Source organism: Pseudorasbora parva, chromosome 2, assembly GCF_024679245.1.
Source record: "Pseudorasbora parva isolate DD20220531a chromosome 2, ASM2467924v1, whole genome shotgun sequence".
Classification (NCBI taxonomy): Eukaryota; Metazoa; Chordata; class Actinopteri; order Cypriniformes; family Gobionidae; genus Pseudorasbora; species Pseudorasbora parva.
In genome coordinates this window covers 8812928-8825213 of record NC_090173.1, presented here as the reverse complement: position 1 = coordinate 8825213, position 12286 = coordinate 8812928, and the positions used below count along the sequence as shown (strand labels likewise).

General features: G+C 41.1%; 1 protein-coding gene across 1 annotated transcript; it reads left to right on the top strand.

Moving 5' to 3' along the window:
- The first annotated feature begins 4489 nt into the window (after nucleotides 1-4489).
- On the top strand, nucleotides 4490-5921 carry LOC137049945 (ecto-ADP-ribosyltransferase 5-like). The gene is made up of 3 exons (XM_067428693.1): nucleotides 4490-4514; nucleotides 4621-4744; nucleotides 4820-5921. The coding sequence occupies exons 2-3, from the start codon at nucleotides 4688-4690 to the stop codon at nucleotides 5912-5914; spliced, it is 1152 nt and encodes a 383-aa protein (XP_067284794.1). The 5' UTR covers nucleotides 4490-4514; nucleotides 4621-4687; the 3' UTR covers nucleotides 5915-5921.
- The last annotated feature ends 6365 nt before the right edge of the window (nucleotides 5922-12286 follow it).

Here is a 12286-nt window from a genome sequence, read left to right as displayed (position 1 = left end):
CCAGCCTTGTCTTTCTTGTGTCCTTCGACAGCTCTTTAGTCTTGGCCATAGTAGAGTTTGGAGTCTGACTGTTTGAGATTGTGGACAGGTGTCTTTTATACTGATAATGAGTTCAAACAGGCCATTAATACAGATAACGAGTGGAGGACAGAGGACCTCTTAAAGGTCCCGTTCTTCGCGTGTTTTCGAAGCTTTGATTATGTTCACAGTGTGCAATATTACATGAGTTCATGTTTCGCGTGTAAAAAAACACAGTATTTTTCACACAATTGACTTATCTGTACAGCGCTGTTTCCTCTGTCCTAAAAACGGCCTGATGATTTCCTTGTTCTATGAAGTCCCTCCTTCAGAAACACGTAACGAGTTCTGATTGGGCCAGCGCTTCCCGTGTTGTGATTGGACAGCAGCTTAGCGCACTTTGCCCGGAACAAGACCACGCCCCCTATTTTACGTGTTCTTGTGGGCGGAGGGTTAGTCAACAAACGGTTCTAGTGACGTCATTACTGAAGGAAGTGCAGCGGTGTAGTCCAGACCGACCGTTCGCTGTAGGCTTTGAAAGGGGACTTCTGTTAAATAAAATATCTCACTTGGCATTGAACTTTGAGCTTTATAATTTTACAGGTATTATTTATTCTCGAACAGCAACATTTCACACTAACTAAATTTTGAAAGATGGGATTGCGAAGAACAGGACCTTTAAAGAAGTTTTTACAGTTCTGTGAGAGCCAGAAATCTTGCTTTTTTTTGTAGGTGATCAAATACTTATTTTCCACCATAATTTGCTGGATTTTTTTTGTTGAAGCCTACCTATGATGAAAATTACAGGCCTCTCTCATCTTTTTAAGTGGGGGAATTGGTGGCTGACTAAATACCTTTTTGCCCCACTGTATATCTTAAAGGGAAAGAAAGACATTTCATTGGTGTTTATAATTGTATTGTTTTACCATCATTTTTGTATTATTTACATTATTCAATTTCCTACAAAGTGAAGGAAACCAGAAGATAATGTGTCAAGCGTGAATTAAATTGCCAAGAATTTGTACACTGAGGAATTACAGCTGACATCCACTACATGTGGAATCCAGAAATGAAGCATGGTTATCAAGAGTTAAGTCCCTCAGGGGAACAAAACACTGCTTTATTTAGAATATGCATATGTGCAGTTTCATATCCTGATTAAGAGATTCTCAGAAAATCTAAATATATCAGACTAGATTATGGAATAATCCTCTCATCACAGCTCCTGAAGAACCTCACAAAACAACAAGAATAATACCAGGTTATTAGTGGGTAAAGTAAATGATGAATATAGCCTTCATTACAAACCCAAAACAAAAGAAAAAGAATATTTAACAAAGAAATTGATTCCCACCTTAGTGCTTCTCCCAATAACAATAAAGCTTCAATATAAAGTTCCACCACATCAGGAGTGATAGATTTACAAAATAGAGTTCAGTACACACACACGCACACACACAACTATACAGCACAATGTCTAAGTCAGTAGATACATGTAAATTTGCACTTATAACTGTCACAGCAGCAACTGTTCTCATCTGCCAATGTCCCAGTGCTAAATACTAGTGATGACATGGTTGAAACTGGGGCTCTAATGCAGAGTAGAAATTGTGTTTGGCACAAACACAAATGAATCTTCCAGATGATTCGTTCAAACATAAGTCCACACTTAACCCATCTCAACATTCCAGGGCCCAGTTTATGGCCAGACCCCTCTCTGCCTAGCCTGACAAGCCAGAGCCACATCAAGATGTTTGGTCTGGAAACTCACCATAGACAGCTCAATCTGAGGGGCGGATAAACGGTTGTCTTTCAAACTCCCTCTGCACGCGATAGGATAGCGCTACACCAACCAGAGCAACGAAGGTGAAGCAGAGCTCGCTGACTGATTAAACATTCGCCGTATCCGGTCGGCTAAACTCTGAACACATCTTCCCTTTTTAAGAATGACTTCAGTGCCGCTCTTTGTTCTTTTCTCAGAGAAAAGCTTAACTCCAAGTCTTCCAGAGTCGCGGTCAAAGCTAATTCGAAAGACCGCCGTTCGCCAGTTTCTGTGTTTACTAGAAGCACGCAAACGCAACTCGGCCGTCGTCATTATGGCCCCGCCCACCGACTCTATACACGATGTGATTGGCCCGACCAGAGTTTGGCGTTTACAGCTCAGAAGGGTATTGAGAGTTGCTAGACGACACTCGCGGCAGATTAGATTTGCTGCCGCTAGGGTGCGTCTAGATTTCTAGGCTACTCTCTGCCCATAACAGTGGACAAATGTTTGCTACATTTTGAATGTATCTTGATGGACTAACACAAATACAAACGCCATCAGATAAAGATATGAGGACAACAACCAGACACCTCTTAGGGTCAAGAAGACCATCTGCGGTAACCAGGCCCAGGAAGGACAGGACTTCTTATTGGTCTACAGACAGCTTTTCTAGATGCTTTTCACCCATCTAGAAACTAATCCAGATTAAATTAAAAATTACAATCAAACAACCTTCAACTGCATAATTCCATATCATGTCCTATAACCAATACACGTGGGCATTATGCATATAAACAAGAAATATTATAAACAAATATAAATAAATATAAACAAAAATTACAGTTTCTATGACAGCATGAGCCGTCCACCTTTAAATAAAATGACAAATCATTTAAACAACAGAAATTATCTAATGGATCTAATGTCTAAAACACTTTTGTGCTTTTAAAACAAGAACCAGACTCCTGTTATTTCATAATCCAGTCTGATATATTTAGATTTTCTTAGAATCTTTGCATCAGGATATGAAACTGCACTTATGCATATTCTTCAATAACCAAGCGTTTAGTTCTGTTTAGGCTCTTCACTCAAGAAATGTATGTTTCATATCTTTATTCAGTCATGTAGTGGTTGGAATGATGCTGTAAGAAGTATGACAATTGTATTCACCCGTAATCATATATATATATATATATATATATATATATATATATATATATATATATATATATATATATATATATATATATATATATATATATATATATATATATACTGTGGGGGCCATTTTACTACAGTGAACTCATTGTCATGTTAAAGAAACCAATTTGAAATGATTCAAGCTTTGTGACATGGTGCATTATCCTGCTGGAAGTAGCCATCAGACTCAGAAATCGAGACTCATCAGACCAGGCAACATTTTTCCAGTCTTCAACTGTCTGATTTTGGTGAGCTTGTGCCAATTGTCGCCTCTTTGTCCTATTTGTAGTGGAGATGAGTGGTGCCCGGTGGGGTCTTCTGCTGTTGTAGCCCATCCGCCTCAAGGTTGTGCGTGTTGTGGCTTCACAAATGCTTTGCTGCATACCTCGGTTGTAACGAGTGGTTATTTCAGTCAAAGTTGCTCTTCTATCAGCTTGAATCAGTCGGCCCATTCTCCTCTGACCTCGAGCATCAACAAGACATTTTCGCCCACAGGACTGCTGCATACTGGATGCTCTTCCCTTTTCACACCATTCTTTGTAAACCCTAGAAATGGTTGTGTGTGAAAATCCCAGTAACTGAGCAGATTGTGAAATACTCAGACCGGCCCGTCTGGCACCAACAACCATGCCACGCTCATAATTGCTTAAATCCCCTTTCTTTCCCATTCTGACATTCAGTTTGGAGTTCAGGAGATTGTCTTGACCAGGACCACACCCCTAAATGCACTGAAGCAACTGCCATGTGATTGGTTGATTAGATAATTGCATTAATGAGAACTTTAACAGGTGTTCCTAATAATCCTTTAGGTGAGTGTAAATCTGTATATACTAGCTCTTGGTAGTCCTCTGTGATGTGTGAAAAAATGAGCTAAAAGTGCATACTTAATAGTAGTTACTAGAGTGTCAATAATGTGTTACTCACGTATTCATGTGTAGTTATTTATAAATGATGGATCAGTATTATAAAGTGTCACCAATTTCAGGTGAACACAGTTGTCATACTTCTTTTAAGACTTGACTCTCCAGCATTATTTCACCCACTACATGACTGAATCGAGATATGAAACAAGCATTTCTCGAGTGAAGAGCAGAACTAAACGCTTGGTTATTGAAGAATAAGCATAAGTGCAGTTTCATATCCTGATGCAAAGATTTGAAGAAAATCTAAATATATCAGACTGGATGATGAAATAACAGGAGTCTTGACAACTAAATTTAAAAAAATGTACTTTAAAAAACTTTAACTTAAAAAAAAAAACCTTTTTAAGCTGATTCATTTAAAAAAAAGAAAAAAGTTTGCTTTGCGTTTTATTTTCTAGCTAAACCATTCCATAACCATCACATACATTTCTTCTTTCTGATATAAAAAAAGCATACTTCCTCTTCTGTTGGTTTAAATACCGCTGTTGTCATCTGGCTTGATTCTGATCTTCTCCACCCTTCATTGATCATGAGCTGCTAAAGAACCTCACAAAAGGACAACAAGAATACCAAGTTTTAAGAGGAGTACATTAGAAGATACATAACAGGTAGATAATCAGTGAACATCACAGTATGATCATTTCTTCCTTCCTCTTAAATATTTTATTTAGTTTTGTTATTTTGTTGAGGTTTATCTTGCCTGTTTTGTCTTAGATTGTTTGCTGTGTGTCAGGATCTGGGCCAAACTAGATCTTCTAGATCATCTGAGGGATTCGACTGAATGAAGATGCTGCTGATTATTGAAGCTCTTCTTCTCATTTCAGCTGCTCTGGGACAGGTGAGCTCGTGTTCTAGTATGAATATTACAGAAATGAATACTGATGACTGATCATAACGATTCCTGTTGATGCAGGATCACAGAGTTGGTGATGTAGGACAGATATTTCCACTGGATATGGCAGAAAGTTCTGTTGATGACCTTTATGTCGGCTGCAAAAACAGCATGGGAGACCGGGTGAAGACAGAACTGTTAGAGAAAGAACTCAATGAATTACGTAAATTCAGAATAGTTTGGCAGGATGCTGAAAATAATGCCAAGATCCCAAATGATAACTTGACATGGAATCATTCAGTTGCCATTTATGTGTACACTAACTCAGGTTTTGATCTCTATAAGGATTTTAATGATGCTGTTCGTACTAATAAACATGAATACCAAAACAGAAATTCAAAATACACATGGTATTCACTTCAGTTTTTGCTGACAGAAGCGATACAGATTCTGAAGGAAACACAAAATGGATGCAAGTCAACTTATCGTGGAACAAATGTTGAATTTAATAAGAATGTTCTGAACTCAGAGGTCCGTTTTGGCTCATTTGCTTCATCCTCTCTTAATCGTACAGTAGCAGAAGAGTTTGGAAGTACATCTTGTTTTGAAATCAGAACTTGTGAAGGTGCTGATGTGTCAGGATACTCAACGTTTCCTAATGAGGAAGAGGTGCTGATTCCTCCATATGAGAAGTTTAAAGTCACTGATGTGAAGACAAGAACAGATCATGAAGATCTCTGGTGTGAAACTGTGTATGTATTGGAAAGCTCTGGAGTAAGAAGTGACCTGAACTGTGCTCTATTTAAGAATCCAGAGGAGTTAAGTAAAACATCAGCATTTAACAATAATGCATTGTGCAGATGCTTTTATCAAAATATAAATAGGGCTACATCGCATTCAGGGTATCAGTCAAGGCGTTTTTTAAGATTAAGACTAAGAAGGTGCATCAGGCAACATCTGCAGAGGGAAGACAGAGTCTATCTCCCCGAGGGAGAAATTTCCTCAGATATTCACTTAGGGTCCTATCCGCTGAGGGGACACAGAGTCTATTTCCCCGAGGGAGAAACTCACTTAGGGCTCCAAAATTATAATGAACGGTTCTGCTCTCAGGTCTTGCATTCCCTGGAAATAAGCTATGAGACCATGTTTTTACTAAATCATTGTTGTAGAGGCTGAGACACCGTATTAATTCAAAATATATACATTTCATTTGATCTATACATTCATTACACTTCTTGTTTATTTGTTTTGCATGTTTCAATGTTACAATCAAGAGTAATCTAACATCTATCCAATCACTAAATATTCAGATTTATTAATTTTCATTGTTATATTCTTTTCCTATTACTGCTTGATTTTGTGTTGTATGCTGTATTTTCTACAAAAGCAAATGAGCGATCAGGAAATATCTCCATATGATATTGTGCAGCAGTACATTTATTTGCTTTACTATATTAACACTTGTTGAAGTTGTACTGGTCAGATGAAGCCTGGCTGAGAAAGATGCAACTAAGAATATTCAATAAACAAATTTTTGTATCATCAAATTGCCTCCTGATTTTTGTCTCTGTCTGCCTCCTATAGAAAATCTTGGATGGTGACTAGTTTAGGCTATTAGACAACATTAAAATGAGAGTTAAATGGTTTTGGATCGTTTGCATATTTCTTGCAAACAGTCCATGTGATATGACCCTGACTGCTAAATGATGCTGTGCAAAAATAGCATGCTAGATATTAAACATGCATCACACTTTAGCTGTTATGTCTAAGAAAACACACACATACACACTGTAACCGTCCAGCTAGGCACTCCCAGAAGGGCTAGTCACAAATAAACATACAGCTCTGAAAAAAATTGAGGCCACTTAACATGATTTCTCAATGTTAAGTGGTCTCTTAATTTTTTCCAGAGCTGTACTAATGTGCTAACAAAAAATTAGCATATTGTGATAAAGTTCATTATTTTCCATAATGTAATAATAAAAATTAAACTTTCATATATTTTGTATTCATTGCACACCAACTGAAATATTTCAGGTCTTTTATTGTTTTAATACTGATGATTTTGGCATACAGCTCATGAAAACCCAAAATTCCTATCTCAAACAATTAGTATATTTCATTGCTGGAATAGAGAGTTCCACCTTCCTCAGATCAAGGAGACAATAAGGGCGCTGTTGAGCCCTCTTGAAGACAGCTGTGGTGTTGACATTGGAGGTCAGCTCATCCGTCAAACGGACCCCCAATAACTTAGCACTGTGTACCCTCTCCACCTCAGATCCGCTGATGCTCAAAGGGAGATGGTGCCAATGACTGGTCCTCCTGAAGTTGACAACCATCTCCTTGATCTTATTGGTGTTTAGGGCAAGGTTGTGTGTATTACACCACACTGTCAGCTGCTCCACCTCTTCTCTATAAGCAGATTCATCATTATTAGTGATGATGAAGCCGACAACTGTAGTATCACCAGCAAACTTTAAGATGTGGTTGCTGTTAAAACTAGCAGAACAGTCATGTGTCAGCAATCTAAACACTAAAGGACTCAATACACATCCTTGTGGTGCTCCTGTGCTCACAGTATGCTGTCTCTCTGTCAAAAAGTCAAAATCCATCTGCACATCCCGATATCCATACCCAGCAATAGCAGCTTTTCAACAAGTTGTTGTGGCAGGATTGTATTAAATGCTGAGCTGAAATCAAGTAACAGGATCCTGGCGTAGGTGTTTCAATTTTCCAGATGTGTCAGAGTGAGATGAAGCACAGTAGATAGGACATCCTCCATAGAACGGTTTGCTCTATGTGCAAACTGCAAAGGTCCAAACTAGTAAGAAGACATGACGTGATGTAATTCATGACAAGCCACTCAAAACATTTCATGGCTATAGGGGTCAGGGCTACAGGACGATAGTCATTCATGGAGGCATTCAACAAACATTTCTTTATCTGTTGATTCAATTTATCCAGTGATGACATTGGTGTGAATCATAATACAGTATGTTTAAAACTTGTGTTAAATGTTCTTAAAGAGATAGTTTAAAGAAAAATGAAAATTCTGTCATCATTTACTCACCCTCATGTCGTTATAATTCTGTATGAGTTTCTTTCTTCTGATGAAAACAAAAGCAGATGTTTTGGATATTGTGACATAGTAGAAAAAAGTGAACAAAAAGGTGTGTCCAAACTTTTGCCTGAATATTTCCTCCATGAACATTGGCTTGCCGTTAGTGATAGACAGTGTCAGTCATGTTGAGCTGGTGCGTCTCCTCTCCTCTCTCTTGGAAAAGGCTGGATGTGAGGACGGGCCAATTAATCTGGGACTCAACGGGCTAATTAATCTGGGACTCAACTTTCGGCACTGCAGACGCAGACGGATGTCCTGGGTGGACAGCCAGACCTTCTGCCCCACTTGGAAGGAGGGAGTCTTGGAACGGCGCAGGTCGACTGTCATCCTGCGTCTGCGGAGGGCCCTCTGAAGTTGATGGTGGGCAGAGTCCCAGACCCTCTCACTCTCCCGGAACCAGTAATCGACGGCAGGAACATCGGAGGGTTCCCCTGACCAGGGGAACAGTGGGGGTTGATAGCTGAGTACGCACTGAAATGGAGTGAGGCCGGTGGTAGGTTGGCGTAGTGAGTTCTGTGCGTACTCGGCCCATCCTAAAAACTGGTTCCAGGAGTCCTGGTGGCCATGACAGAAGGTACGGAGGAAATGTCCTATTTCCTGGATCTTGCGTTCCGTCTGCCCGTTCGTCTGAGGATGGTATCCGGATGAAAGACTGATGGTCACACCTAGCAGGGAGAAGAATGCTTTCCAAACCTTAGAAATGAACTGCGGACCTCTGTCAGATACAGTGTCTTCGGGAATGCCATAATATCGGAAGATGTGGTTGAACATCAGTTCTACTGTTTCCAGCACAGTGGGTAGAACTCGGAGTGGAATGAGATGGCAGGATTTGGAGAAACGGTCTACTACGACTAACACACAGGTACAGTTCTCAGAGACGGGCAGATCCGGGATGAAATCCACTCCTAGGTGTGACCAGGGACGGTTAGGAATGGGCAGAGGATGGAGCTTGCCAGATGGTAGGTGGCAAGGACTCTTTGCCATGGCACATTCCCAACATCCCTGCACGTACCTTCTGACATCAGCAGACATCCGGGGCCACCAGAAGCGTTGACGTAGCAGCGAGAGGGTTTTATTGACCCTCGGGTGACCAGTGCCCAGTGAGGTATGTGAGGAATGGATGAGTGGAATGCGAAGAGGCCTGGCAATGAACTGTAGGTTGGGTGGGCAATCCGGCGGGACAGAGTTGGAGGCATTGGCAGAGAGCAGAGTCTCTTCAGACCAGGTGATAAGGGCGACAAAGAGCTGGGCAGGCAGAATGAACTCGGGTTCTTCTGTGTTTTCTTCGGGAGTGTGGATACGTGGAAGGGCGTCTGCCTTGATGTTCTTGGCACCCGGTCGGTAGGAGATGTTGAAGTTGAACCGGGTGAAAAAGAGCGCCCATCGAGCTTGTCGGGGATTTAGGCATTTGGCCTCTCGTAGATAGTTCAGGTTCTTATGATCAGTCAATACCAGAAAGGGATGTTTGGCTCCCTCTAGCCAGTGCCTCCACTCCTCCAGAGCCAACTTGATTGCAAGCAGTTCCCGGTTGCCGATGTCGTAGTTGGTCTCCGCCAGGTTGAGTTTGCGGGAGAAGAAGGCACATGGATGGAGGCGACTGGGATTCCCCTGCTGCTGAGACAGGACTGCTTCCCCTCCAGTGGTGGATGCGTCCACCTCCACAATGAAGGGGAGCAGCTGGAGTCCAGGACAGAGACTTGGGCTCTGGCTTTAGGCCACCTTGGTGCGATCGTGTGGAGACAAGTGCAGCTGTATCTCCAGGACCAGTGTGCATTGAAGCAGAAAACCATTGCAATCCTCCGCCAAACCAGAGTAGGGCGCCGGTCGGGCCATTGGACTGGCGCACTCCATCGACGGTATTGTTTCCAGAACTGCATCGACGAGCTCTTGAAACGGATCCGGGGTGCTCATCCTGGTGTTCGGTGTTGTTCCAGTCTTCTGTTACAAACAGAGATGACATGGAGAACTGGAGACAGTGAAACACAGAGTTCATTGCAATGGACCAGGATGAGTATGGCAGAGTTGGATAAAGGGCAGATTGGATCCGGGCAGAATGACAAAGGATAATACGATACGTCTTGTTGTAGATGACTGGAGTGATGGCAGACTGAGACACGGGATCGCTGGAGCGTTGGAGACGAGGAACCAGGAGACAGGACGTTGGAGACACTCGGGAGAGAAGGAGACACAGGTAAGTAGGCAATAGCACTTGTCCGTGGTAGTGAGCAATAACGAAAGCATTTGCAAATGAGACCGGACAGTGACTGACTGTGTGTGCCGGGCTTAAGTGCTGGTGGTGATTACTGTGCTGAAGGAGTGCAGGTACGTGTGATCAGTACGGTGACTGTGAGCGTTGTAACTGGGAGAGGGTGGAGCATGGCATGCTTGTAACAGGAGTATGGTGGGAAATACACCACATATGTTGTTAAAAATGTTACATTGAAAAATAACTCTTTATATAAACTACTATACACTCGTGGATAAAAAGGTACACTGTTTCAACACTGAGCAACACCAAAAATGTCACACCGTACAATAAAGTTGGTAAATTTGCTGTGTATTGAAATGTTTCGAAATGTCTCTTGGCACAGTAGAGCATCAGTTTAAATGAAAGGCTATGTTTCAGTCCAGTCACTTTTTTATATAGGCTACTATGTTCGGTGCTGTTCTAAAAATCTTAATTTTTTTACCACAAACAAGCAACAGAGCTGCTTGCGTCTGAGTGCAGAAGCTAGGATTGATGGCCGGTTCAACTTTAAATATATTATTATTAAAAAAATGTCATTAACTTTAGAACAACGAAGGAATTGTGCACTCAGTCAGATTTCATTCAAAAGTTACACACGACTCTTTCGGTCACGAGACACACGAGAGCCAATGCAAATTCACTATCAAAGCTGACATAATTTTTCTTCGAGCGGCAAATATTTGTGCTTTTTTTAATAAATTGTGCCTGCAGTTGTACCTGCCTTTTATATCCTGTGTTTTATATCATATAATACACAAATAAGTAGGTTTAGGAATGGGGTTGGGTTATGTGTTCAAACGTGTCTAAATAGCATAAATAAATAAATAAATGTAAATAAAATTATGCTTGCTGATTAACTTAAGAATCACTCTCCAACAAAAACCATATCGGCATTCATGACGATAAAATTCCCATGCCCAACGCCTATCGTCTCTGTATGATGCCAAAGGTTTGTCATTAATATAAATGGATTTCCCTGAGCGTTTTATAAAATGACATTAAAGTGGTACCCTATGCGTTAAAAAGTGATGCCGAAGGGTCCTGCAAGCGTCAATATGTGACGAGTTGGGTGTGATTATGTGTTGCAAAATTCACTTCCTGGAGGGCCACTGTCTTGCACAGTTTAGCTCCAAACCTAATTATACACACCTAAACCAGCTTAATCGAGGTCTTCAGGATTACTAGAATCTTTCAGGCTGGTGTTTTGGAGCTGGTTGGAGCTAAACTCTTTAGGATAGTGGCCCTCCAAGAACTGAGCTTGACAGCCCTGATTTACTCTTTTTTTACAGTTTTCATTCCACTGACTTCCATGCATACTTATGCGAATATTGGAGCGCGGAAACACTAGCTTATGCGAAAAGTTTCACATTTCGCTGTATTCCAAAGTTTAAATGTGGTGAAATCAGAGCTGTGAATTTGCATCATATGAGACCAGTAGAAGACTGATATATCATGGCATGACCCTGTCCCAGGAAGGGTGAAAGTGATTTTGCATCCTCATCCTGACTACCAGCCTAAGGTTCATTTCTGTACATCCACTCTTGAGACCTTACGCCCTCCGCCATTAACAACCCTGAAGCAGAAGAGATCTCACAGACTGTGTCCATTCCTTGCTCTTCAAGCATACATCCACAACACTACACAGCGGCGTAAGTCAGAGAAGCTATTTGTTTGTTATGGGGGTCGTAACAGAGCGGTGACAGACACCAAACCAGGGTCGTTTCTAGCCTTTCTGGCACCCTAGGCAAGTTTTTTTTTTTTTACTATAACTTATAAAGCAAATAGGACTTCCTTTTTTCCATATTGTACATGCATTAATCCAATAATGTAGCCAGGTTTATCACCACTGAGATCACAAATGTTAGGGGGGTTCAGGAGGATGCTACCCTGAGAAAATTTTGATTTCTATGATCTACATATGTGTAAGATGTTCAGAAGGTCAAAAAATTAGATAACAATAGCTTGAAAACCATGTCACTCAGCGCCACTGCGGATTGAAGAACACAGTGACACAAAGACTAAAAGACGGGACGAAGCCGTAGCCGAAGCCTTGCACCAGTTTCATATGTTGAAATGAAACTGGGGCCTGAGGCATAAGTTCATAAAAAAAGGGCCTAGTGACCCCCATGGTTATGACAGTATTACTTGATCAATTTACACTAAACAGCTATCTCTGATG